The following is a 26,392-nucleotide window of genomic DNA, read 5'->3' on the forward strand; positions in this document are numbered from 1 at the left end:
TGTGAGGATAATTGTTGCTTTTGGTCCCTCATCGCCTCACACCCGATTAAAGATTCACATATCTAAAACTTGAACATGACACATGATGACACAAGAGAATTTGATCACCGAGTTCCCGGCCTCTAACCCGTACGTCTCGGGTGGGAATTGTCTCCCACAACTTCCACTATATGAAGAGGTTACACACACCACTAACTTGTGATGTTCTTTGGTTTACAGATTTTGGTACACAAGAGGATACAAGAACAAGAACACAACAAATAAGGAGAAAGCTTCTTGAAGAAGAACCCTCTTTTCTTCTCTTTCTCTAGAACTCTCCTTGATGTCTTGTCTTTCACGTACCTCCACTTTCTTGATCGATGAAACATACATATACATGTATCATTTCCAGATTCTTCTTCTCCTTTCCTTAATGCCAATTTCGTCTGGCCCATTAAGGCCCATTTGTTTTGTGTTTGTCAAACCCAACAACAGTAAACAATAAGAAGAGTATTTTTATTCATACAAGTTTGTTTGGTACATATGAGGCAATTTATTATTCGATGTGAATCATTCCCCGTGCCTCTCTTATGCTGTGTATTTCTTTATTATAAACATCAAAATAATTACTTTTGAAATTTGATTACGTTGCAAATTAAAAATAATAATAAGACGAAGAGGAAAGAATCTGATGGACCCTTATGGTTTTCTCCACGCAAGAATCATTCCACTGAAAGGGCTAATACATGCATGCATTATACTTTCGATTCCTGGACCAATACTATTGCTTCATTTTTGAAATCCGTTCATTTAAACGATTAGACTGTTTTTTTTTTGGGTTGCTGAAGAAGTCTCTAGGACCACCATTATTTGATCTGAATCAGTTAAAAAAATTCAGCATGCATAGCTAGTAACTACAATAATCATTTAACTATATGTATACTTAAAATGTTATAATCCATAAAACTAGCTTTTATATATATATATATATATATATATATATGCCCCGATAATAACATACCTCAACCGTAGCGGAGGCTCAAAGACGACGTACGTAATAGTCTACATCGTTATCGCTTGAGCATAGGTTTGTTCAGATAAAGTTGAACAGTAGTTTCTACAATAATGAGACGTTCTGGCGTATGCATGCGTCATCTCTTTGTCATATTGTGCAAATCCAACAAGACATTATTATATGCGTCACTTTTGTAATGGAGAGACTTTCAAGAGATTTGGTTCAGTGAGTCTATCTAATTTTCTTATTTTTTATTTTACTTAGATAGATGATGATGAGAGAATGGTGAGGCATGGAGGCCATCATGTTCCCTCTTCCCAGAACCCTTTGTCCTCTTCAAAAGGTATCTGATTCTCTTTTTACTAAAAACAAATTATGTACAGTTTTGTACATTAGATTCATTTACCCTACACACTATTGCTTCTTCAAACATTTACGTACAATAATTTTTGTTATTTACTGGGAATCGATTACTCAACACAACCAGCGTACCCAAATTAGATGAACATAGTCAAAAAAAATTAGCCTATCGATGGAAAGATAATATGTGTTGGTTCTTATCCGAAAGGTTTTTCGTCATACAATTTTTTCCAAACAATAGCATGGTGTGCCGAAAACAAAATCCACTTTGAATTCCTCATTGAGGTATAATGCTCCTGATTAGCGAGAGGATTACGGACGTCTTAGTACTCTTAAATTATATATAGATGATGCACCGACTAATAATCAGTTAATTAACAAGTAGTTTCTTCTTCTTTTCTTTTATTTTGCTTAAAAAGAATCAGCTGGATTGTTGCTGCAAATAATTAGATTATAACCCTATGCATGTATCCCTCATAATTGCTTTTTTTGTGCAATGTTATAGAATATTCATCTGAGCTTTAGCTTGTGGGCTCATTTATTTGCTTATAAACCTTGTCTCCTATTCTTTAGATGTTTATTCATATATATAAGTTGATGATTATCCTACTACGTCCCTCTAGTAACGACAATCACAATGTCATGTGAATATCATCGACTCGAACTTGAGAGTTTGAAGGAACGCTAAATAATCGCTAAATAAACATAATGATGATTTGTTTTATAGTTTCTTAATTATAACGATTTTTATCGCATTTGAGTTTTTTTTTAGTTTCTGCTATACTATATTATAATATTCTCCAGAAGGATTCAGGTACTGATACTTAAATATATATATAAACACCAAAAGAAAAGGAGGCAACTATTAGTTACCGTAAAAAGACCTTATTAAAATTTACATATTGATAAGATAATTAAGATCCGTGTGAAACCTTTAACCTTGTCGAAAATGTGATCTCAGATATCTTTAGTCTTTGGGGGGCATATTTGCATATATAAAAATTAGAGTATATTCTTAGAGAAATAAGGAGAATTTGGAAGGGGTGAAGTTGGAAGTTATATGATGATGGTGTTTCTGGGGATATGAAGAGTTTGATAGGGAAGGGGCACATCGATATGACAGTGTCTCCAAATCAGAAACCCTAACTCCTATGCAATAAAAACATATGTTTGGGTTTTAGGGTTTCACTTTTTAGCTCTCTAAGGTAGACAAATCATAAGCATATATAGGGAACTTATTGATTGCATTTTCTTTTTTGGTTTTGTTCTTGTTGGAAAAATAAATCTAGACGAAAAAAAAAGAAGAAGATTGCATGCGACGTGTGTGTACGTACGATTTGTATTCAATATCAGAAGACGAATGACCCAAATCGTTGTATTTATTGCATGAAAAATTTAGATATATATATCAGAAACACGTTAACAATTTAGAGACTGCAGACACGTTATTCTCTTTAACTGAACCAAACCTAGCTATTAACAAGAAACACGTTATAAACTCCTGAAAAAGAAACTACTAGAATGTGTTAGAACAAAAACAAAAAAAAATCTACTAGAATAAAATGATGAAAATCGTTGTTCACTTGTTCTTAGATAGTCGCTGTTGTCACACAGTGACACATCACTGTATGATTCGTAGAAAAGATGGCGAAAAGGTCTAGTATTATCGAAATGACACATTAGTTGGGCTTTGTTGGGCCGACATCGTAATCGATTAAGATATCTACTGCGTCCATTTGATATCTACAATCGAACCAATAAAAGAAATAATATTATTTAACAGCTATAAAAGAAATATATTATTAAAATAAGTTTTATGAACAATTATAATATATATGTTATAAAATTTTAAAATAATATTATTTAACAGCTATAATATTTTAATTTTATTTGTAAAATTTATTTTTTTAGAATTGGATTTTCTATTTTACATTTAAAATATAATTTTAAGAAATATAATTTAATATTAAGAATTTAATTATTGTTTAATTTTGAAGCAAAATCCTATCTTTGGAACTTTGAACTTTGGAGATGTTATGTTAAACTTATAACAAAATTTAATTAATGTGATACATATACTTTATACATATATTAAACTAAAATCTTAAAACAAAAATCTAACCATATAAATACTACTATAAAGTTAAATTAAATTCTGTTTTTGTTTTTTGATCCTTCGATGTCGCCGCAAAACCGTGAATCTTGATTCCACCGGAACTAGTGCTCTGACTCTTTGCTTTCCGGTCACATATATCTTTAAATTTTGAGCTTCATAGTTTTGGCAGGTTCTGAGTTTTTTTCATTTTTCCGGTATGTTTTTCGTTCTTCTTGTTTTGTAACTAAATTTTTGATGTATTGTTTCTCGGACCAGTCCATTAAGAAATGAATAAAAATTTTAGTTTTTATAAAAAAAAAAAATTTAATTAATTGGTTGTTCAAAAAAAAAAAGTTAAACTAAAATTTTAAAACAAATACAGTATATATTTGTTGTATGTATATATTAAACAGAACTAGACTCATGCTATAAAATCCTACTTAAATTGTTTATATAAGTGCAAGGTAAACACTGTTTTATATGTTCTAATCCAATACGGTGACACATTAAAAAAATATATATATTGTGCTATCAAAACAAGATTTTTTTCTTTATATGTTTTTTTTTTTGGGTTTAATGATCGGATTATTAAACAATAACAGAAGGAATTCCACAAAATGGAATTAAAATATGATCCTAAAGATTACAAGAGGATAACATATATATTATCTATAATCCTTGCTAATTAGTGGACTACAAATTTTATAAGTTGGGAACTATAAAAGTTGTTAGTAAACTGGTAAAAAGTTGTCAAATTTTTTTTTTGTCACATCGTAATTAGGAAAAATAAAAGAGATGTGCTTTATGACGATGATGATTTGACGATCTGCTTGAATTGAACCGAGGCGAAGAGGAGGAACTAGGAAGAAGAGTGTTTTGCCCTTTTTCTATTGAATGAGTTGCCGATCCACGAATCCGTCTGAATCAATACGCGGCGGAATCCGAATCTGATCTCAATGTCCTTCTCCTTCTTCAAGCCCTCAAGGCCTAAAACGCCTCAAGAGGTCGTTAAGGCCATCAGAGACAGTCTTATCGCTCTCGACACCAAGACCGTCGTCGAAGTTAAATCCCTCGAGAAGGTTCTTCTTCTTTCTCTCTTTATTCTCTATTTTAAAGTTTGTACCTTTATGCCTTAACTCCTCATTTCTCTATTTAAAGTTTGTACCTTTTATGCCTTAACTACTGTTTTGGTTTGGTGTAATTGATTGATCATCTCCTTGTATCTGAAATTTTTTGGTTTTGTGGGATTTTGGGAAATCTTAATTTGCTTATTGGTATGGAATGCAGAAGTGTATGTATGGCTTAGCTTATCTTTATTTTTGGTTTAGGCTCTGGAAGAAGTTGAGAAGAATTTTTCTTCTCTGAGAGGAATGCTTTCTGGAGATGGTGAGGCTGAACCAAATGCTGCTGATCAAGCTGTACAGTTAGCATTAGAGTTTTGCAAAGAAGATGTTATCTCTCTTGTTATTCATAAGCTACACATTTTGGGATGGGAAGTAAGTCTGATTTTTCAATTTGTTTCCCTTTTTATCTGTTTTATAACATCCGTTTACAGAACCCGCTGAGTTGAGTTATGTTTGTAGGCAAGAAAAGATTTACTGCATTGCTGGTCTATCTTGTTGAAGCAAAAAGTCGGCGAGACTTATTGCTTTGTGCAGTACGTTGAAGATCATTTCGAGTTGCTTGACTCTTTGGTTGTATGGTAAATATTGTAGAGATTTTCTTTTTATTTTTACCTAGCTGATTTTTTCCCCGAACCTTATATGAGCCAATACTGAGAATTCACTGTTTATGAGCAGCTATGACAACAAGGAGATTGCTCTGCATTGTGGAAGTATGCTTAGGGAATGCATTAAATTCCCAAGTCTTGCTAAGTAAGACTAATCCCATATCTAGCTTTGACTTTTCAATGTGGTTACGAACCTGTTTAAATGATTTCACTGACACGCGATGGTCGAGATTTTTCTTTTTTTTTTTCACGCGGTTAAATTCTTGTAGTGCCTTTTCAGGTATATTTTAGAGTCTGCCTGCTTTGAATTATTCTTCAAATTTGTGGAGTTGCCTAACTTTGATGTTGCTTCTGATGCATTTTCAACATTCAAGGTGATTTTTTTAACTACATTATTGACTTGGACTTGTTTCGGAGTTTTGTCTATATATACCTTACTTCCTTACCTCTCTCGCAGGATCTTCTCACAAAACATGACTCTGTTGTCTCCGAGTTTCTCACCTCTCATTACAGTGAGGTTTGATTCAGCTTCTTTTTCATGTTTGGATGACATGAGAAGTATCTCTTTGATATAAATTCTACAACTAAATGAAACACAGAATCGAAAAACTTAAGAAGATCCTATTACCTTTAGCTGACGGGTTATTTATGGTTCTTTCAGTTCTTTGATGTTTATGAAAGACTTTTGACATCTTCAAATTATGTGACGAGAAGGCAATCACTGAAGGTTCTCTTCGCTACAATTCTTATGTTGGTGCTATATTCGTATATATATGACCTCTTGAATAGTGTTGTTAACTATGGGAGTTTCGTGGTTGGTGCAGCTTCTCTCAGATTTCCTTTTGGAGACTCCAAATTCACACATAATGAAGAAATTTATCTTAGAAGTTCGTTATCTGAAAGTCATAATGACACTTTTGAAGGTAAGCCGTTTATTATGGTCTCATCTTTCCTATTTGGCGGTTACTTTGTCAAATAAGTAATTGCATATGAACTAATCATCTTCATACTGAGTAGGACTCGAGCAAAAATATTCAAATATCAGCCTTCCATATATTTAAGGTAACGTATCTCTTTGTTAAAATCGGCAGTTGATTTGGTAACAACTGTTAATAGGTCTCTGAAGAGAAGTTATTATCAGAATTTGAAGCCTTTTAACCGCATTGTGCGCTTACAGATCTTTGTTGCGAACCCTAATAAGCCACAAGAAGTGAAGATCATTTTGGCAAGAAACCATGAGAAATTACTCGAACTTCTTCACAATTTGTCCCCTGGTAAAGGTATGATTCAAACTACCTGATAGCAATATTTATAAATATTACCCTCCAAATTAGACTCATTCCATTAATTGATATCTTACTTAGGTTCCGAAGATGATCAATTCGAAGAGGAAAAGGAGCTGATCATCGAAGAGATCCAAAAGATGTCTAGCCTGCAAAACCTCAAACTTTAAACATTCTTTTGGCTCATCACTTCTCTCTGTTCCATATGGGGATTCCGAGTCCTACAAATGAATTTTCTAGTTAACTCTGTGTTGTCCAAATTTCATTACTGCTTGTCTAAACTTGAACCTGCTGTTTTTTCTAATGTGTAGACTGTGTAGTAAAGTAACGTTTGATTCTCTTTATTATCGCTGAGTTGTTCAGAATAATGAAGATTGTGCTTTGTTGCCCCATATATAATTTATATAATATAAAGAGTTAAAGACCATAACATTTTGTTGCCCTTTTATGAAGATTGTGCTTTTGTATGTAATCTTCGAAATGGATAGACTCATCCACTTAATTCAATGAAACCCTTTTTGTTTTATTTCCTAAAAGAGGTCCAAAAACAATTACAGATCTGCAAAAATATGGAATTCAGCATTTTTTTGCTGATGAATCAACCTAACGATACAGTTCTAGAGTCGCACAATAATTTCAGCAAAATTAGTAGTTTCTTTCAGACGATCTGTAAATTTGAAGAAGTTACAACAGAATCAGACATCTTCAGATTTCTCATGAGTGCAGCATATGTCACACCAGAAAGCTCCAGACCTAAGGCCTTGAGCTCCTTATATACTTTCATGCCTTTCTCAACCTTATTTTACTTGCAAAATCCCAGAATCAAAGCGTTATACGTGATAGCATCGGGTGCAACCCCTGTTTCAGACATTTTCTTGAAAAACTCAAATGCCTCGTCTGATTTACCATGTGAGCAGAAACCAGTGATCACCGTATTGCAGCTTACCGTTGTCTCTCCATAGCCTTTTCTGAGCATCTCACTGTAGAATTCTCCAGCAAGCACAAACTCGCCTCTTTTTAAGTGCCCATGTATCATCACATTGTAAGTTAACTCGTTTGGTTGCATCCCTTTTTTAATCATCTCAAACCACAGCTTCCTTGCGCTCCCTAACCATCCCTTCTCACATAATCCATGGATCATTGTAGTATACACGACTCTGTCAGGTGCATAGCCTTTGTCTTTCAAACTCTTGAATATACAAAAAGCCTCGACCTGCTTCTTATTCTTACACAACCCATTTATAACCTCATGGTATGTATAAATATTCGGGAAATGGTTCCACGCAATCATGGTATGAAGAATCTCCGACATACAAGCATAGTTCCCAATCTTACAGAAGCCAGATATCAACTTGGCATACACATCATGTCCTGGATCAAGCCCTTGTTTCAAACCCTGCTTGAGAAGCTCATAGGCTTCAGAAACCTCCCCACCATCACACAAAGCTTGAACCTGTTAAGCTTCTAACTAGTAAACTCCATGAACAAAAGCTTAACCTTAGGGAAACTCCATTAAACCTCCATTAACATGTAAATGCAAACTTAAAAGGTTCAATAACTCTCAGATTACAAGATAGAAATGAAGAACAAAGTGAAAGATAAGATCGGCAACCCTCGCTCACATCCCTCGGGTTCCTCTCTTCCCAAGCAGCCTCATGTCGGCTAACCCCTCACAACATTCATCATGTCCCCTTGTGATGCTTCCCCTCTTTATTTATATAGCTTAATCATCTTCTAGGTTCTTCTTAGCCTCCTAGGCAACTTTCCTCATCTCTCACGTGTGAACTTTGTTGCACATGATCCCAAATAGATTCAGCTCTCCTCACACGTGTGACTATCTCTTTTACAATTCAGTCCCTGCATCTTATCAATACCCCTCCCTCCGAAATGAAGCTTGTCCCCAAGCTTATATGCAGAACAATTGTTGTTGCATTGTTCCAGGTTCAATAAGGACGAAACTACACCAAGCAACTCTACCAGATGTGGTGGTTAGCAGCGGCAACCTATAATAAACTTGACCAACTGATGTGTAAACGTCACAAAATGCAGACAAAGATATATTGAGCTGCTTCAGAAATTGTAGACTTGGGAATTGGTTTTTCTTCATCTCCTTTGACTCAAACACAAAACCCTCTGCTTGAAAGATAAATTGGCTGAATGGAAGACTGCTTGTGTATATGTGTTTAGTTCTCCATTTGGGAAAGGGGCATACTGAATACACTTCCAAACTCTGAGACATGAGAAACTGTATCAGAAGTTGTTGATTGTGAAATGGTGTCGCCTCTGCCAGCAACTTCACCGGATAAGAAGCTCTTGATGCAACAACCTGCAAATTATGTTCATAAACTCTTCTAAACCTGCAAAAACGTGTAACTTTGCCAAATACATCATTGTGGCTGCCCTTGCGTCGCCATCGATGCCACAGAGAAAAGAGAGCTTTTCTAAATTCCCACCAAACAAAGCTCTGAAACTGCATTATGTATCTTCTATGATTGACTCCAATCTCCCTCACGGTAATTTTGACAAAGAGAACCTTCCCTTGCACCTCTCCTTGATGAACCCTCCAAATTGTCACTCCGACACTAGATGAGAAACCTGCATTAGTCTCTGTCCCAGCTTGTATTGGAGCATCATTAAGCGTTTCAATCAAAAACCGAGAAGGAGCCAATGAAGACTTATTACTCTGCACAAACATGTGCTTGAAGATGACATGAAAATGCTGGCAAACTCTCTTTGCCACAGTTTGTAACTCCTCTGCTAAATCTTCTCGAAACTGATTAAATGTGTGTTGCATGCTTTGTTGAATTCTAATAAAGTTTGTTTCAGTTGCCCTCCGCAATAAGCCAAACCCCTGGATAGTCTGAGGACATACCAAATGCAAAAATATAAGTTCTGCAACTTCCTGCAACAGCTCAGTCTTGTGCTTCCTCCAATAATGTAGCGTTGCAATAACTCTTCTTGTACCAATCATTAACTGCTCTTGTATCCAGTCTCTTATCCCATCGCTGTTTTTATACTTGAATTTCCAAGACTTTAAGCCCTTGACATGCTTCCTATGTTTCTGTAAATTGTATTTTCTGTGAAGCATTAAGTCGAATACTTGAAGTGCAACATGAAGGATCCTGAAACCTCTGAATTTCTCATAACACTCAGCCACTGCTGAGACATCTAAAACATGTTTTTGTGTCTCTTGATGGTCAAACATCAGACTATTGTCAAAAGCAGAGGGTGATTCCTCAACAACAATGCCAGATTTGGGCTGCACTTGATCTCTCACCAAAACTTTAGATGAGAAATTATCAAGAGTGTAGCTTAAATCAACACTACAGAACAATCCTTCTTGTGGAACCAAATCAAGCTCAAACTTATCATTCTCCTCCTTAGGTGAATCTGCTTTAACCAAATCTTTATCCAAACACATTTCCGAAGCAGAAACCGATAGTGATGGAGATCGTGGCTTGACATTTCCGAATCGAACATACATACAGTCTCGACTTAAAATCATTCCAATTTCTGAAAGACATAACCTTGAACCAGGTGAAAGCATCTCCCTTTATATTCAAAGACACCAAGCGTAGCTTCTCCTCATCTGTATATTGACCAAGCCGGAAGAAACGCTCAACTCTTGAAATCCAACCACAGGGATATACTCCATTGAAGACAGGTACTCCTACAGGTGTCGTTTCAATTGCATCAAGCTTTGTATCGACGTCCATGGAGTCTAATCGTTCAGACATTAAACCCGTTTTTTTTTTTTTTTTTTAAAGTCAGATTTCTCACTCCGCTGTGTCCCCAGTCACAAACGCACCATCTGAAGGTCGCGTGTTCGATCCACGCTCACCGCACCATTTGTTAAGCTTCTAACTAGTAAACTCCATGAACAAAAGCTTAACCTTAGGGAAACTCCATTAAACCTCCATTAACATGTAAATGCAAACTTAAAAGGTTCAATAACTCTCAGATTACAAGATAGAAATGAAGAACAAAGTGAAAGATAAGATCGGCAACCCTCGCTCACATCCCTCGGGTTCCTCTCTTCCCAAGCAGCCTCATGTCGGCTAACCCCTCACAACATTCATCATGTCCCCTTGTGATGCTTCCCCTCTTTATTTATATAGCTTAATCATCTTCTAGGTTCTTCTTAGCCTCCTAGGCAACTTTCCTCATCTCTCACGTGTGAACTTTGTTGCACATGATCCCAAATAGATTCAGCTCTCCTCACACGTGTGACTATCTCTTTTACAATTCAGTCCCTGCATCTTATCAGAACCAAACACCGGATCCTCTCAAGATCAACCTCAGATTCCATCATTCCCTTGTGAAGTTCCCAAAAAAGATTTAGTTTCCTCGCTTTCAAGCAACCTAATAAAACAGCATTGCAGGTCACAACTGTAGGGCTAATCCCAGTCTCTTTGAGTACATTATACACATCAACAGCTTCCTCTACCAACCCATCTTCANGTGTCCCCAGTCACAAACGCACCATCTGAAGGTCGCGTGTTCGATCCACGCTCACCGCACCATTTGTTAAGCTTCTAACTAGTAAACTCCATGAACAAAAGCTTAACCTTAGGGAAACTCCATTAAACCTCCATTAACATGTAAATGCAAACTTAAAAGGTTCAATAACTCTCAGATTACAAGATAGAAATGAAGAACAAAGTGAAAGATAAGATCGGCAACCCTCGCTCACATCCCTCGGGTTCCTCTCTTCCCAAGCAGCCTCATGTCGGCTAACCCCTCACAACATTCATCATGTCCCCTTGTGATGCTTCCCCTCTTTATTTATATAGCTTAATCATCTTCTAGGTTCTTCTTAGCCTCCTAGGCAACTTTCCTCATCTCTCACGTGTGAACTTTGTTGCACATGATCCCAAATAGATTCAGCTCTCCTCACACGTGTGACTATCTCTTTTACAATTCAGTCCCTGCATCTTATCAGAACCAAACACCGGATCCTCTCAAGATCAACCTCAGATTCCATCATTCCCTTGTGAAGTTCCCAAAAAAGATTTAGTTTCCTCGCTTTCAAGCAACCTAATAAAACAGCATTGCAGGTCACAACTGTAGGGCTAATCCCAGTCTCTTTGAGTACATTATACACATCAACAGCTTCCTCTACCAACCCATCTTCACTAAGAAACTTAACGTATAGCTCTAATAAAGTGGGCTCAGGGTTAAAACCAGTGGTATCGAGAAAACTTTTAGCAGCTTTCACGGCTTTTGCATCCAAAAGGGCACCAAAGAGAAGATTTAAAGAAACAGGATCAGGTGTGTAATCGTAGTTCGAACACAACCATCGAAAGAACCACAGAGAAAACAGAACATTGTTCTGAGATTTCAACAGTTCCCGGAAAAACAAAGGATCAGCGAAATTAAAAGACGGGAAATCAGATACCAGAGTTTGTTGCCATCTCTGTCTCTCTCTCATGATCGTAGAGACGGTTTTGGCCATCTCCGTATACGTTCCACCGCCGGCGCATTTCTGCTCATTGGGATTGGATTCACTATCCCGAGGCTCGAGAGTTAGACTCCGTAACTGGGTATTAGGACTCTGTCGAGTTCGGTTTCTAAAGAGACTGATCAAATACGACTGACCTCTACTCATGGCGTCTCCGCTAACTTTTCTCTGATTGCGTAACTCAAAAAAACTCGTGGGCAGACTCGAATTCAATCTCCGAAGTAGAGCCAGACAAAAAGGTTTACTTTTTATTCCGGGAGAAGAGAAAAGTCGAAACCTTTCACCGGAACCCTAGATTCTTGATCGATCCCCAATTTTTATTTGGATCTTTCGTTATCTCACATCCAGAAGATGATAAACAAAGGTTTGGACTTTTTTGAAGTAATACAAATAATATAATAATTAATTTTATTACAGCATCAATAATGTTATGTTGTGACATCAAATACTAAGATTGGTCTTTACTCTTTAGTTTAAAAAAGGGGATTGCTTTTTTTGTTGTTTCTTCATCTTCTCTCTCTATCTCTATCTCTATCTCTATCTCTCTCTCTGTATCTATCTATCGTCTTCGCCGAAATCCCTAATAAATTCTGTGCCTAGCACCAAATCAATTTCCCGCGCAAAGAGAATGTGGAAGGTCGTGAAATGAAGCATCTTTGTGAATTCCAACCGCCGAACAGCTGAGAGTTTGGAGCTCTCTCGCAATCTCCGTCCGTCTGTTACCGATTTAGTTGGTCTTTTGGTTCGCTTCGACGAGAATGGAGAAGTAATTTTGGGGGAAAGCTATGGCTGATTTGGTCTTTCTTTTATTAGTATATAGTATTCGTTCTTTGTGTTGCTGGCTTCAATTAGATGAGTGTATACTTAGAATTTGTCATGTTTTGTTACTGTTGAATTGGTTCGGATTTTGATTCACCCTTTTGTGTAATTGCAGTGTAGATACTGAGCTTAACAGTTTCAACAACATGGTTGCTAAAGCATACCCTGTACGGGTTCTGCATCACAACAACAACAACAACGGTGTAAATGAAGATGAAGAAGGTGGCTCAGGAGGAGTTGAACCTTACGTTGGTTTAGAATTCGATACCGCTGAGGAAGCACGTGAGTACTACAACGGTTACGCCATTCGAACGGGTTTTAAGGTTAGGACTGGTCAGTTGTATAGATCAAGAACTGATGGTACGGTTTCGTCTAGGAGGTTTGTGTGTTCAAAAGAAGGTTTTCAGCTGAATTCTAGAACTGGATGCACCGCGTTTATTCGCGTGCAGAGACGTGATACAGGGAAATGGGTTCTTGACCAGATACAGAAAGAGCATAACCATGAGCTTGGAGGTGAGACTCAGGTTGAGGAGACGACTCCACGTCCTTCCAGAGCTCCTGCTCCTACTAAGCTAGGTGTAACCGTTAATCCACATAGACCTAAGATGAAAGTTGTTGATGAGTCTGATAGAGAACCACGGTCTTGCCCTGGTGGTGGTTTCAAACGCTTTAAAGGCGGTGGTAGTGAAGGAGAAGTGAGTGACGATCATCATCATCAAATGCAGCAATCTAAGGCTGTTACTGGTACTGAGCCGTATGCAGGGTTGGAGTTTGGTTCGGCTAATGAAGCGTGTCAGTTTTATCAGGCTTATGCTGAAGTTGTTGGGTTTAGAGTTCGGATTGGTCAGTTGTTCCGTTCGAAAGTCGATGGATCAATCACATCGAGACGGTTTGTTTGTTCGAGAGAAGGGTTTCAGCATCCTTCAAGAATGGGTTGTGGAGCTTACATGAGGATCAAAAGACAAGACTCTGGTGGTTGGATCGTTGACCGTCTCAATAAAGATCATAATCATGACCTTGAACCAGGGAAGAAGAATGACGCCGGTATGAAAAAGATAACGGATGATGGAACTGGAGGATTAGACTCCGTTGATCTTATTGAACTAAACGACTTCGGCAACAACAACAACAACCACATCAAGAAAACACGAGAGAACAGAATCGGTGAAGAATGGTATCCACTGCTTCTTGACTATTTTCAGTCTAGACAAACCGAGGACATGGGATTCTTTTACGCAGTCGAGTTGGATGTCAGTAATGGAAGCTGTATGAGCATCTTTTGGGCGGATAGCAGAGCAAGATTCGCTTGTAGTCAGTTTGGTGATACTGTTGTTTTCGATACTTCATACCGTAAAGGAAACTACGCTGTTCCGTTTGCTACTGTCATTGGTTTTAACCATCACAGGCAACCTGTGCTTCTTGGCTGTGCCATGGTTGCTGACGAATCTAAAGAGGCTTTCTTGTGGTTGTTTCAGACATGGCTTCGCGCTATGTCAGGTCGTCGTCCAAGATCCATTGTAGCTGATCAAGATTTGCATATTCAGCAAGCTTTGGTCCAAGTCTTCCCCGGTGCACATCACCGGTACTCAGCTTGGCAAGTTAGGGAAAAGGAGCAGGAGAATCTCAGACCGTTTCCAAGTGAGTTCAAGTATGAATACGAGAAATGTATATACCAGACTCAGACAACGGTTGAGTTTGACTCAGTTTGGAGTGCTCTCATCAACAAATACGGTCTTAGAGACGATATTTGGCTCAGAGAGATCTATGAACAGCGTGAGAATTGGGTTCCCGCGTATCTAAGAGCAAGCTTCTTCGCTGGAATCCCAATAAATGGAACCACTGAGTCTTTCTTTGGTGCTTCACTTGACGCTCTGACGCCTCTCAGAGAATTCATTTCTCGATATGAACAAGCACTTGAGCAGAGACGGGAGGAGGAAAGAAAAGAGGATTTTAATTCTTACAACCTGCAGCCGTTTCTGCAGACAAAAGAACCAGTGGAAGAACAATGCAGAAGACTCTACACGCTAACAGTGTTCAGAATCTTCCAGAGCGAACTCGTACAGTCTTACAACTACCTCTGTTTAAAGACATACGAAGAAGGAGCAATCAGTAGATTCCTGGTGAGGAAATGTGGGAATGAGAGTGAGAAACACGCTGTGACTTTCAGTGCGTCGAATCTTAATTCGAGTTGCAGCTGTCAGATGTTTGAGCACGAAGGACTTCTCTGTAGACATATCTTGAAAGTGTTTAATCTTTTGGACATAAGAGAGCTCCCGTCTCGGTATATACTGCACCGATGGACCAAGAACGCGGAGTTTGGGTTTGTGCGTGATATGGAATCAGGCGTGAGTGCTCAGGATCTTAAGGCCTTGATGGTTTGGAGTTTGAGAGAGGCTGCTTCTAAGTACATAGAGTTTGGGACTTCGTCTCTGGAGAAGTATAAGCTTGCTTATGAAATTATGCGTGAGGGTGGGAAGAAACTTTGTTGGCAGAGATGATGAACTCGGCGATCACCATGTAAGACCAATCTTCTTCATTCTCATGTTTGAAATTGAGATCAATATTGTCATGTCTAATTGAATTCATGCATGAAAGCTGCTGAAGTTTGTTGTGTTAGAAACTAAGGATTTAAGTGGAGTTTTGGTGGTGTTATCGTTGCTGTAGGTGTTTTTTTGGCATTACTTGAAGAACATGAAGTCTTTGGTGGCCGTCTAATCTTAACCTTTTTGATAACATTATCACTGCAAGAGGTGGATCAGGTGTTGGTGGAGGTGGGAGTTTTGTGGTTCCTAATGACAATCATCATTGTAATGGTGGTTCGGGTGGTGGATCGATGCATGTTTGTTATCTTGTATGTTTGTTTATGTTGTTCCAAAAGGATCTGAGAAAGTGAAAGAACAGATCAAAATTAGGACTTTATGTTTTTTGGTGGGAGGAAGATATAGATCCTGTTTAGTGAATCAAATCGTTTGATTTTGATGCTTAAGTTAGTAGAAGCAAAGAATGTAGCAGTAATGTAATATTATTATTATCAATCCCTTTTTATTATATTCGCATCAATCAAATAAATCATTTTACATGATCAATCAATCATTTTAGCGAATTTTTCTCTGTTTGTAACTGATGTAAAAATTATTCAAAACTTATGTCATAGTACGGTTCGTGATTCAGTTATGCTCTCGCTCAGGCCATGACTGGAGCATGATAACATGGAATCGCCACAGCGGCTGCATGTGCAAAGCTCTCCTTGGACTGAAGTGTACCGTTTTCGTGAGAGCTACAGATATATAGAGAAACAATCCTATAATGTACTTTCCATGGAACTGATCCTTGGTGCTCAGGTAACTTGCGGCTACTATTTCAACTCATAACCAAACCTAACCGGATCTGGTTTTGCAGGATGAATTTTGTTAATTTCTCCCAAAAAAAGCATTAAAAACACTTTTAAGATCTACATCTACTTCGTTATATGTTAAAACATATTTTGCCATTTTGTGTTTAAATATTTGCTCAGTATTAAAGCTATGGATGTAGAAGGTATGTGACCAGTCCCATTTTAAAAATATAATTAATTATATTACAAAATTTAAGTAGACCAAGTAACATGAGATAAAAATGCTTAACTACAACATCTTACACATCACCAAACCTATTACGTACTTTAATTACACACACCTTCATAAGTAGATTTATTAATTCTTGGGTTTATGTGTTGTGGACCATAAATTAATAGGCATCTGTAAACAACAGTGTTATGTTTGTATTTTGTAACATTGCATCACACGATGAGAAAAGCTTTATGTGAGTTAACATCAAACATTATAAAATCAATCAAGCTCTCTCACATGTGACCATTTGTCTCATTTCAATGGTTCATATTCACTTAACATAAAAGATTTATAATATAGTATACATGAGCGGGCCTTGAGGCCAAGCAAGTGAAGCATGTGCTTGCGGTCTGGGTTAAGTAATATTTCGGCCCTAAATTTGGTAAAATTTCTTTTAGTTCAGTTGGTAAAATGTGTAATTATTGATTCTGAGGTAAGAGCACCGTGGTATTTACAGGATTGTTAAGGGATGCTTAAGGATAAAAATAAATCAAAATACATATAAAGGCTTTTTTTTTTTTTTTTTTTTTTTNTGCAACCAAATACATATAAAGGCTAAAATCGATTCTTAGTTAAGTATTTTTAGGATCGATTCTTATCTAATATGTGTTTGTCTTTGGTTTGGTGAAATTAACAAAAGAAAAAAAAAATCGACCGAGGATTTTTTTCCCCTCTCTTTCATTTCAAGAGCCGATCCCAAAACTCTTCGATTTGGGAGAATCCAATCGCCATCTCCGGCGCTGTTGATGAAGCCGGAACTCCGCTTCTCGCTGTAACCAGCGTCGACGGATCCGTTGACTACAGAAGCAAACCAGCCGTCAGATCTTCCTCCGGTGGCTGGAGATCCGCCGGATTCATCATCGGTAATTCCCCCCGAGATTCCCGCCAATTTCTTGCTCTTTAGAGTGTTTCGTGTTCTTCGCCTGAATTTTTTTTTGATTTTCTGGTTTTTGTTCGACTATAGGTGTGGAGGTTGCTGAGCGATTCGCTTACTACGGGATATCTTCGAATCTGATTACGTATCTGACTGGACCATTGGGGCAATCGACGGCGGCCGCTGCCTCTAACCAAGCTCTCTCTCTCTCTCTATATATATATATTAGTCTCTTAGTCTCTTCACATTCTTCTCTAGAGATGAGTCTGAAGTTGTATAGTGGATTTGATTGAAACAAACAGGGGCTTGGTTTACTGAGCAATGATTCCTTCATACTGCAATGCTTATAAACTACTCTCGTCTTGCTCTCCTCGATTTCAAGTGATCATGTTTTTTAGTGCCCTGTATCTAGTGGCCGTAGCCCAAGGTGGTCACAAACCATGTGTTCAGGCCTTTGGAGCGGATCAGTTTGATGAAAAGGATCCTAAAGAGGCTTTTGGGTATAGAATTGCACGATGTTCAATTATTTGTCAACACTATCTGCCTACGGAAATTGGCTTCTGAACTTTGAAGTTCTCAATAATGCGAGGGATAGAATTTATTTGAAAGTGTTTGATGTGAGCAATAATCTGTTGTTTTCTTTTTAAGTCTTATTTTCTCTTGTTTCATGTGTTTGCTCTGCTGCTCTTGCAAAACCATGATGTCTTGAGTCTTGCATTAATTCTGTTTCAAGTATTTATGTAACTTTGTTTGTTGATTGCAGGGAGTTGTTGATTGTAAGTATCATATATATAAACTCTCAAAACTTCATTTGTTGATTGCTACTAGTGTTAATCGATTTAACACTCTTTATGTTTTGAATTAGAGAACTACTAGTGTTAATCGATTCCTGGTTGATGATGCTATTAAAATCGATTCTCTTTGTTTTTATAAACTTGATTATGAAGTTTGGCTTCCTAAGTCTTGTACATAATTTTATGTTTTTAAAAATGTTTAAAAATTTCAACAAACCAAATTGTACTTAACATATTATAATTTTCAAAAAAAATAATTTAAAAATTTTAAGAACCAAAAATTAGTATCTACCATTGGAACATACCATTTCACAGTTTTTTTAAAAGTTTTTAACTTCATTATTTTCAAATATTATAATTAAAAACATACTTAAGTATCCTTTTTTGAATTTGCTCTAATGGGTTCGAGGCTCGGTGTCACCTATTTTTTCTTCTTTTTTGCCTATCTTTTTTTGGGCTTGCAGCCCAATAATTGTCAGCGCCGGCTAATACATCTATAATATATATCTGGGTAATCTGCAAAAGAAAAGATTGATTCCACAATTCTGATTTAAATTATATTTTTATTTTTAAAAATTGCTTGCTTCATATAATATATAGTTGACAACAAAAAAAGATCAGGATTCACACGATATAAGGGAATATTAATAACTAAACATAACCTAGGCTCAGACTTGACGTTTATAGCAATTGCAGATAGAATCATAGAGACGAGTGATTGGTTGATTGCAGACAAAAATAATGAATAGTATTAGGTAAAACTTGTGAAAGTTGTTCCGAAATTTTGAGTTGAAGAAGAAGCTTTTCTCAGAAGCTCCTCCTTGAATTGGTATAATCTGTCTCTTTATTCTCGTCGGCTTTTAATGCTCTTCTCATCAAAACAATTTTTTTTGGGTGAAATTCTCATCAAAACAATTGATCTTATAACAACCAATAGATTACCTCCAAAAACAGTTAACCATATTTTCCTATCTGAAACTACGTAGTATTGTGCATTTACGTGAATTTTATCATATAATTGATACGTATCACATTGTTCTTAAATTAATTAATACGTAACACACATAAACAATTTGTTTTATATGTCTTATTATATAAAGTTTAGTTTTCAAAGTATTATGTTGCCAAAAAAAAAAGTTTAATTTTCAAAGTTAGTAGTTCATATAATCACGACTAACTATCAAGTAATTCGATAATTTTTTGACATATGTGAAAAGAAAATTTATTTAATAATTATAAAAATAAAATAAAAAAAATCCTATAAACAAAACGACTATAATTAATTTTTTGAAAAGTATATAAAACCAAAATAATCTATTATATCACTAACTTTAATAGAAAATTTATCTATTAAATTACTAATTTTAATAAGAAAATATGTGCAATTAATAAGGAAAATATGTGTAATTAATAAGGAAAATCTTTGCAATTTAATTACAATTATTATTTATTATAATCATATAGTAAAAAGAAATTTATACAAAAAATGATATAACTCTCAAAAAAATTCAAAACTTAGTTTATTTTTCAAAAGTTTATCAAATGTGTAGGTTTCAATTCCCCTTTACGAAACCTGCATTGTTTATTATGCAATTAAGTTATTACTATTATTAACTAAATAATGTAAGAGGCGATGGACATGGACCTAAATGAATTAAATGACCAGTTTGCAGTGTTTTTTTTTTTCTGTCAACCAGTTTGCAGTGTTTATGTATACAACAATTCTACACCTCGTGAGTTCAAGCCCGGGCAGAGGAGAGGATGAGAAGAAGAAGATGAGATAATGAAGGAACAACAATTCTAATTATGAAAGAAAACAATACGTTTGTATCCTTAAAACATGTACTGCATAAAGTCGAACGAAAAATTAAGGGTTGGTGAAACATTAATTGATGAACATATATATATGTTTAGGAAAATTTTAACCGATTCGTATGTGAACAGTTCTACGGAATGAACGCAAAGAGATCTTTATTGATTAAAGCTCAAAATTACAATAAATCAATATGAGAACCCGTTGTGGAAATAATATGGCTCTCCATTAGATTAAGTTGTTTGATATTGATTGTCAACTCTTGGTTGCTACCTCTTGGGTTATGACCATGATATACTAGGTAACAACAATCTCATCAGTGACGTATACAACGTCGATCTCGTGACCTATCATAATGTCATCGGTGATGATCGTTGGTGATGGTGATCTTGCTAATGCTCGGCAAGGAAGCTAGGTTTAAATCTTTTGGAGTCTTCTCGGGTTCTTCCTCCCTCCACCTCCATACGTTTCAGGGACTCTTTCTTTATAGTTATCCCCAAACCCTAGTCTAGTTGGGTTGGGCTTAGTATTGTCGGTTTAGGCTTAACCGAAGTTAACCAAGAGTGAATTTATTTTTTCCCAACAGTTTGCCCCCTACTCTTCATTTTCTAATTTAGAATTTGGAGAGTAGCATGTCTATTAGATACGCTTGAATCAGTCGTTATTATGAACGTCTTTTGACTGAATGGTGTCATTTCTACATGAGGCAGCTTTTGATTGATTGCTCATTCTAGCCACCTTGTTGCGTTGGAGAAGAGCATTGTGTGAGTTGACATACCGTTGTGTCTTGTTTTGCAGCGTGGCAATATGTAACATAACCGCGAACCTTCTTTTGTAGTTTGCACTGTAAGAAAATAATTATTTCTTACCCATGTACGTGGTCTTATAGTTAGTAGGTTATTTAATTGAGTTTGTTATATTTTGTTTTTCATCATTTGGGAACTAAAAGGACAGGTGTTAAGCTACATGTGAAGCTTATGCTTATAAGGACAAGTATTAAACTACATGTCATAGCTTATAAGAGAACAAGTGTGAAGTTGCATGTTGTGTTTGAAGCAATGCTAGACACTTGTTCTCACACTTGTCACCACTGTCTTCATCTCTACTATGATGGATGGTTGAGATTAAATTAGAAGACAAAACCCTTATGATGAATAAGGTTCTCTTCCCTCCTATAAATAGATGGTTTGCTCCATCACAAATCATCACAAGAACAAAACAACACATAAAGAAAATAGTTTATAGGAAATGTCACATAAACATCATGTAAGAGTTTCTTTTCAAGCCTTCAAGCCAAACCATTCAAGAAGAAGAAACCATTCAAGGAATCATCATTTCTACAATGAGTGGAGGTATTATTTTAACCTTCTTTATGATTCTATTATGTGATTAATATAGATGTTTAAGATCTTGGGGTTCATGTTAAAAGAATGTTTAACATGCGCATTATATATCTTGCCTTTTTGTATTTTTCCCCGACGTTGGCTTCTAGTGATAAGCAAACGCTTCTAAGCCAAATATAAAGCATGGAGCGATAACATTTGGTGTCGTGTGTCCAGGTTCTGGAGCTTCGAGGAAAATTATTGTCACTCGTGTATCTTAAGTCTCTCGTTGACTTTTAAGATGCCCCAGCCACAAATTAAAGATATTTCTTATCTTCTAGGGAATCATTTTCTCAATGAACCAAACTAAATTGGCACAAGCTTTGATTAAATAATGATATAGTCGATATCACTTGGCTTCTGTAGATGTCATTGTTTTTCCATTTATTGTCTTCCTAGCCATAGTATTCCCTTTGATGTATTTTTGAAGTTGTATACATCTTGTTGGTGATGTGTGATTCTTCGCATAAGGGGTATGTTTTTCCACAGAACAATAGTCATCTCTTTTTGTCGAGTGAGTTTTGTGGATGTTTGTGGCTTTCTATGTGTCAAGCGCCTTTAGAGGCCTTGGAGACTTCAGTAGCAAGCGTTTAGATGAATTCTCTTTTCTGCACGTGAATGTCAAGCTCTTGTAGAAAAACGCTTCGATACTAAACCTTTAGGGTGCTTCTCACATGTTGTTGTGACCGATATTTTAGATACGTCTTTGTGCGACAAACTCAATTGACTTTTGGCGTCATTGGTCATATCTTAGCGTCTTGAGGCTCCTTTGATTATCATTACTAACTTGCAAAACCATGACTCTCATCAGTGCAGCCTACATGATCATTATTAGCAATTGAAACGATCGCTTATAAGCGATCTATATGATCTTTATTAGCGATTATTGGTGACCTTCACTATAACATATACAATTGAGATTTGACTCACGCAACCATGGTTGTCTAAACTCGTACGTGAATGATTGTTATAAGGATTCTAAAATTTTCAGAGGCTTTGCCTTCTATTTTTCAAGCATCGCTGTTTGTTTACTTGTTGTTGGAGCTTCCAAGTTTCAACCTCTCGCTAACTTTGGGGAGGATGCGGTTTTCTTTTTTAAGTAGCGCTTGTCGTTTATTTTTTCTATGAGCTTACTCATCCTCTTACCAAATCTGGGAGTTGCTACAACATCGATTTCTAAGATCGTCAAAAAGTAACACCTGCCGTCACTTATTTGTCACAGTGACGTTGGTTGCCGCTTTTATTTGTGGAGGTCATGCCTTCGAATTTTTGTAATGAGCATTCGATGCTTCTTGCTTCTTAGGAGGCTTCACGTGACCACAAACCCATTATTTTTTGGTGTGTAGCTGTCGCCAGTGATCTTTTTTGGGAGGTGATTTCTCCCGAGATTCTCTAGTGTCCGTCTGTTACTATTTCTTTTAAGCTATGTGACCGTAGCCATCTGATTTTACATCAGAGAGCTTTTGTCTCTTTAATATATAATTGTGTAGTTTTCTTCACTACCTTTTGTCCTTTCTTACCCAACTACCACAATTATTGTTTATAGCGGTGATTGTACGTACTCAACGTTTTTATTGGCTAATGACCGTAGTCACTGCCCTTATAAGTGAGCTTTTTGTCTCTTTAATTTTGAAACAATAGAGGTATAGTTGCTTTTCTTTCAGATACTGTGCCCCTACTTTGCTTTGTAGTGATCCTCGTTACTTTGCTCTCTGTAAACGACACTGCTCATCATGACTCAGTTTACTGTGAGTATTGTGGCTGCTCTTATTTCTCAGGAGTTTTTCCTCGGGTTTTCGTACTAGTGACCATTTTATGGAAGCATTGCCTCTGATTTTATTTTTGTAACGATCTTTTTCAGATCATATACTTTTACCGTGAACATGCATGCGATGCGACCATTATCGGCGTTCATTTATTCTAAGGCTTCGCCTCTTATTATAATAAATGGCTGGTCACCATTACATCATTTGATGAGGGTGTGCCCCTTTTTTTTTTTGAGCGCCCACTTTTGGTGCTTTTTATAATGAGGGTTGTCCCTTCTATTTTTTGATGCGACCAATGTCTGGTGCTTTTTATTATGAGGCATCTCTCTAATTTGATTTGTACTGACCATGGTCATTGCACACTATGGATTTTCCAATTATGTTTTAGTATTTGGCATCGTGACCACTTCATGTAAGGAAGTTTTTCCTCACTGCAATTTGAAGTCTGCTTCCTCCATGGGTAAGCTACTTTTATTTTGTTAGAGTATACTTCCTCAACGGGTAAGTACATTTTTATTTAGTGGAGTTTGCTTCCTCAATGGGTAAGCAACTACAATATATTCGAGTATGCTTCCTCAATGAGTAAACATCTTTGTGTTTCGGAGTCTGCAATCTTGATGGATCAGCAACTACCAAGTTTATGTATTCTTAAGTTTGCTCCCTCGATGGGTAAACAACTTCCAGTTTATCAGAGTATGCTCCCTCGTCACTTATATTTGTGGGAGACATCGCCTCTGATTTCTTTATATAATGAGCATTCAATGCTTCTTATATCTTACGAGGCTTTGCCTCAGCTTTTGTCTTAAGTGATCATCATCACTTTTTCTTTGTTTGGAGGCATTGCCCCCTACTTTAATTATTTATTTTTGATGAGCATTATATGCTCATTGTATCTGAAGAGACTTTGCCTCTTAGCTTATGTTTTATTTTTAGTGACTATTGTCACTTTCTATTGTCGAAGACATTGCCTCCAATTTTAATAGTGAGCATTCTATGCTTCCTATATTTTAGGAGGCTTTGCACCTTTGTCTAGTTTTTAGCAACCATAGTTACTTTATTTCCACTAAGTCTGTGATTTTATTCTGGCAATGATATTCATCGCAGTCATCTATACCAACAGCATCAACCATGGTTGCTGCTTGTCACGCTTGTAAGTGGTGCTGCCTTTTATTCGATTGGCATTGGCCATGGTCTGCAGGCTAAGGCTTTTCCTTTACATTGTTCAGTAGTGATCGTTGTCACAACTTTTTTCCTTGTTTTTTCTTTTCTTTTGAGGCAGTGCCTTTTGATTTTGTTCAGTAGTTGAATGTCGTCATATTCCATGCACATTATGGCTTTGCCAATTATTCCAGTGACGTCTCGCTATTAAGTATATATTAAGCGACCATAGTCACATCTATTTGCTAGGAGGCATAGCCTCTGTTTCCTTTCTGTAATGACCTTTAGTCGTTGATTTCTTTGGTCAGTGAACATAATCATCATCCTTTCTTGGGAGATTATTTTTCTACTGATTGTTGTCATTTTATCTCAAAATATGCGACTGTAGCCAACTTATCATTTTACGCAACTGTAGCCACATCTTTGTGTGTAGCCATTGTAGTCAAATTATCCTTACGCAACCGTAGCCACATCATTCTATGTAGTGACTGTAGCCGCTGTTGGGATAAGCTTGAAGAAGCCTTGAATTAGAAGACAAGTCCTAATCCTAGAATAGTTGTGTTTACAAAGAGATAAGGTTTAATGTACTTAGGAATTATCTAAGTACTAATAGTTCCTATTAGGATTAGGAATAGAAAAGTGTTATATAAGGATATGTTGAGATGTGACATAACTTATGAGGTTTTGTGAGAAGAGAAAGTGAGAGCTTAAGTTTTGAGAGATTTTCTTAAGCTAAATAAAAGTGAGTTGTGCTTTTAATTCTTGTGTTCATTACAAAACCTTTGTTCTAGATTTGGTATCAGAGCTTGAGTCTTTTACCAAGAAAACATGGCCGAGCTTACCGTAGCAACATCACGACCTAAGGAAGGAGGAGGATCTCCTTCTATTGTTTGTCCTATGCTAACCTCGACTAATTACACCGTGTGGGCGATGAAGATGAGAATTACTCTTCGAGTACACAAAGTCTGGGATGCCATCGAACCTGAAACCGAGCAGATTAATCCAGATCATAATGATATAGCTATGGCTTTATTATTCCAATCAATACCGGAAAGTTTAACACTTCAAGTTGGAGAACTTGATACGGCTAAGAAAGTGTGGGATTCAATTCGATCCAGGAATGTTGGAGCTGAAAGAGTTCGAGAAGCAAGACTTCAAACTTTGATGGCAGAGTTTGAAAGACTGAAGATGAAAGAATCTGAAACTATTGATGATTTTTCAGGAAAGTTATCCACGATATCTTCACAATCAGCTGCCCTAGGAGCTAACATAGAAGAGTCGAAGATAGTCAAGAAGTTTCTGAGCAGCCTTCCTCGGAAAAAATTCATTCAGATAGTTGCTTCTCTAGAACAAGTTCTAGACTTAAACACCATCAGCTTTGAAGAAATTGTTGGCAGACTGAAAGCTTATGAGGAACGCATTCGTGAAGAAGAGGAGGTTCAAGAGGAACAAGGAAAACTGATGTACACGGAATCACAACCGAGTCAACAATACCGAGATTCACAAACTAATCAGCAATACAGAGATTACAGTAATGAATCTGGAGGGTTTAGAGGACGAGGTCGAGGTGGAAGATCGTTTTATAGAGGACGAGGAAGAGGACGCTACGGTGGAAGAAATATGTCACAAGTTACATGTTTTCGATGTGATCAAACTGGCCATTTTGCTTCACATTGTCCAGATCGCTTGCTCAAGTTACAGGAAACAGAAGAGAGTAACAACAAAGATAAAGATACAGAGGATGCAGACGAATTGTTGATGCACGAAATTGTCTACCTTAATGAGAAAGACTGTATACCAAGCAAATACAAGAAGGATCGTATATCAAGTAAGGTTGAGACGATTGCAGGCATTGAGAATATATGGTATCTCAACAACGGAGCCAGCAACCATATGACTGGGGATAGAAGGTACTTCAACAAACTTGACAGCTTTATAACTGGTAAAGTCCATTTCGGTGATGACTCTAGGATTGATATTCGAGGAAAAGGAACAATTGCTTTTGTTGATCAGAATGGAAAATCAAGGACTATGACAGATGTGTATTACATTCTTGATCTCAAGAGCAATATTATAAGCTTAGGTCAGGCCACCGAAGCAGGGTGTGATATTCGAATGAAAGGAAACTACTTGACTATGAGAGATGAAGAAGGGAACTTGCTCGTAAGAACAGAGAAGTCTAAAAACAGATTATACAAAGTTCAGATGAGATTTCAAGACAATACCAGTTTGTTTCTTGTGGATGTTAGTGAGCCA

At 36.8% G+C, this 26,392-nt stretch overlaps 3 protein-coding genes, 1 long non-coding RNA gene and 1 pseudogene across 8 annotated transcripts; 3 read left to right on the forward strand and 2 right to left on the reverse strand.

Moving 5' to 3' along the window:
- Positions 4,191-6,888, forward strand: LOC104735949 (calcium-binding protein 39). Its single transcript, XM_010455843.2, has 11 exons — positions 4,191-4,528; positions 4,778-4,945; positions 5,033-5,151; positions 5,249-5,323; positions 5,459-5,552; positions 5,636-5,695; positions 5,840-5,905; positions 6,003-6,101; positions 6,196-6,240; positions 6,356-6,458; positions 6,543-6,888. The coding sequence occupies exons 1-11, from the start codon at positions 4,406-4,408 to the stop codon at positions 6,629-6,631; spliced, it is 1,041 nt and encodes a 346-aa protein (XP_010454145.1). The 5' UTR covers positions 4,191-4,405; the 3' UTR covers positions 6,632-6,888.
- Positions 6,964-7,791, reverse strand: LOC104738043 (annotated as a pseudogene).
- On the reverse strand, positions 7,954-12,161 carry LOC104735951 (pentatricopeptide repeat-containing protein At5g18950-like). Of its 2 annotated transcripts, none has more exons than XM_010455851.2 (2): positions 11,396-12,161; positions 7,954-8,324 (listed from the first exon to the last, which is right to left on the reverse strand). In XM_010455851.2, exons 1-2 carry the CDS (start codon positions 12,067-12,069, stop codon positions 8,312-8,314), a joined length of 687 nt encoding a protein of 228 aa, XP_010454153.1. In that variant the 5' UTR covers positions 12,070-12,161; the 3' UTR covers positions 7,954-8,311. The 2 variants fall into 2 exon arrangements, with proteins under 2 accessions (XP_010454153.1, XP_010454152.1); XM_010455850.1 differs by having other exon boundaries at positions 7,960-10,908; positions 11,584-12,161.
- On the forward strand, positions 12,208-15,791 carry LOC104735950 (protein FAR1-RELATED SEQUENCE 12). 4 transcript variants are annotated; one of them, XM_010455848.2, is made up of 3 exons: positions 12,208-12,286; positions 12,857-15,258; positions 15,406-15,791. In XM_010455848.2, exon 2 carries the CDS (start codon positions 12,888-12,890, stop codon positions 15,237-15,239), a length of 2,352 nt encoding a protein of 783 aa, XP_010454150.1. In that variant the 5' UTR covers positions 12,208-12,286; positions 12,857-12,887; the 3' UTR covers positions 15,240-15,258; positions 15,406-15,791. The 4 variants fall into 4 exon arrangements, with proteins under 4 accessions (XP_010454150.1, XP_010454148.1, XP_010454146.1 ...); XM_010455846.2 differs by lacking the exon at positions 12,208-12,286 and adding an exon at positions 12,396-12,719; XM_010455844.2 differs by lacking the exon at positions 12,208-12,286 and adding an exon at positions 12,396-12,688.
- Positions 16,914-18,084, forward strand: LOC104735953. Its single transcript, XR_759512.2, has 2 exons — positions 16,914-17,212; positions 17,314-18,084. It is a non-coding gene; the product is annotated as an uncharacterized LOC104735953 (long non-coding RNA).

Source organism: Camelina sativa, chromosome 13 (genome assembly GCF_000633955.1).
Source record: "Camelina sativa cultivar DH55 chromosome 13, Cs, whole genome shotgun sequence".
In the NCBI taxonomy this organism is placed as follows: domain Eukaryota; kingdom Viridiplantae; phylum Streptophyta; class Magnoliopsida; order Brassicales; family Brassicaceae; genus Camelina; species Camelina sativa.

Bases quoted from the DNA above. Each gene is read 5' to 3' on its own strand.
- LOC104735951 (XM_010455851.2), bottom strand. From the start codon at position 12,069: ATGAGTAGAGGTCAGTCGTATTTGATCAGTCTCTTTAGAAACCGAACT.
- LOC104735949 (XM_010455843.2), top strand. From the start codon at position 4,406: ATGTCCTTCTCCTTCTTCAAGCCCTCAAGGCCTAAAACGCCTCAAGAG. The intron at 4,946-5,032 runs GTAAGTCTGATT...TTATGTTTGTAG, and splicing joins TACACATTTTGGGATGGGAA to GCAAGAAAAGATTTACTGCA. The intron at 6,241-6,355 runs GTAACGTATCTC...GTGCGCTTACAG, and splicing joins CAGCCTTCCATATATTTAAG to ATCTTTGTTGCGAACCCTAA.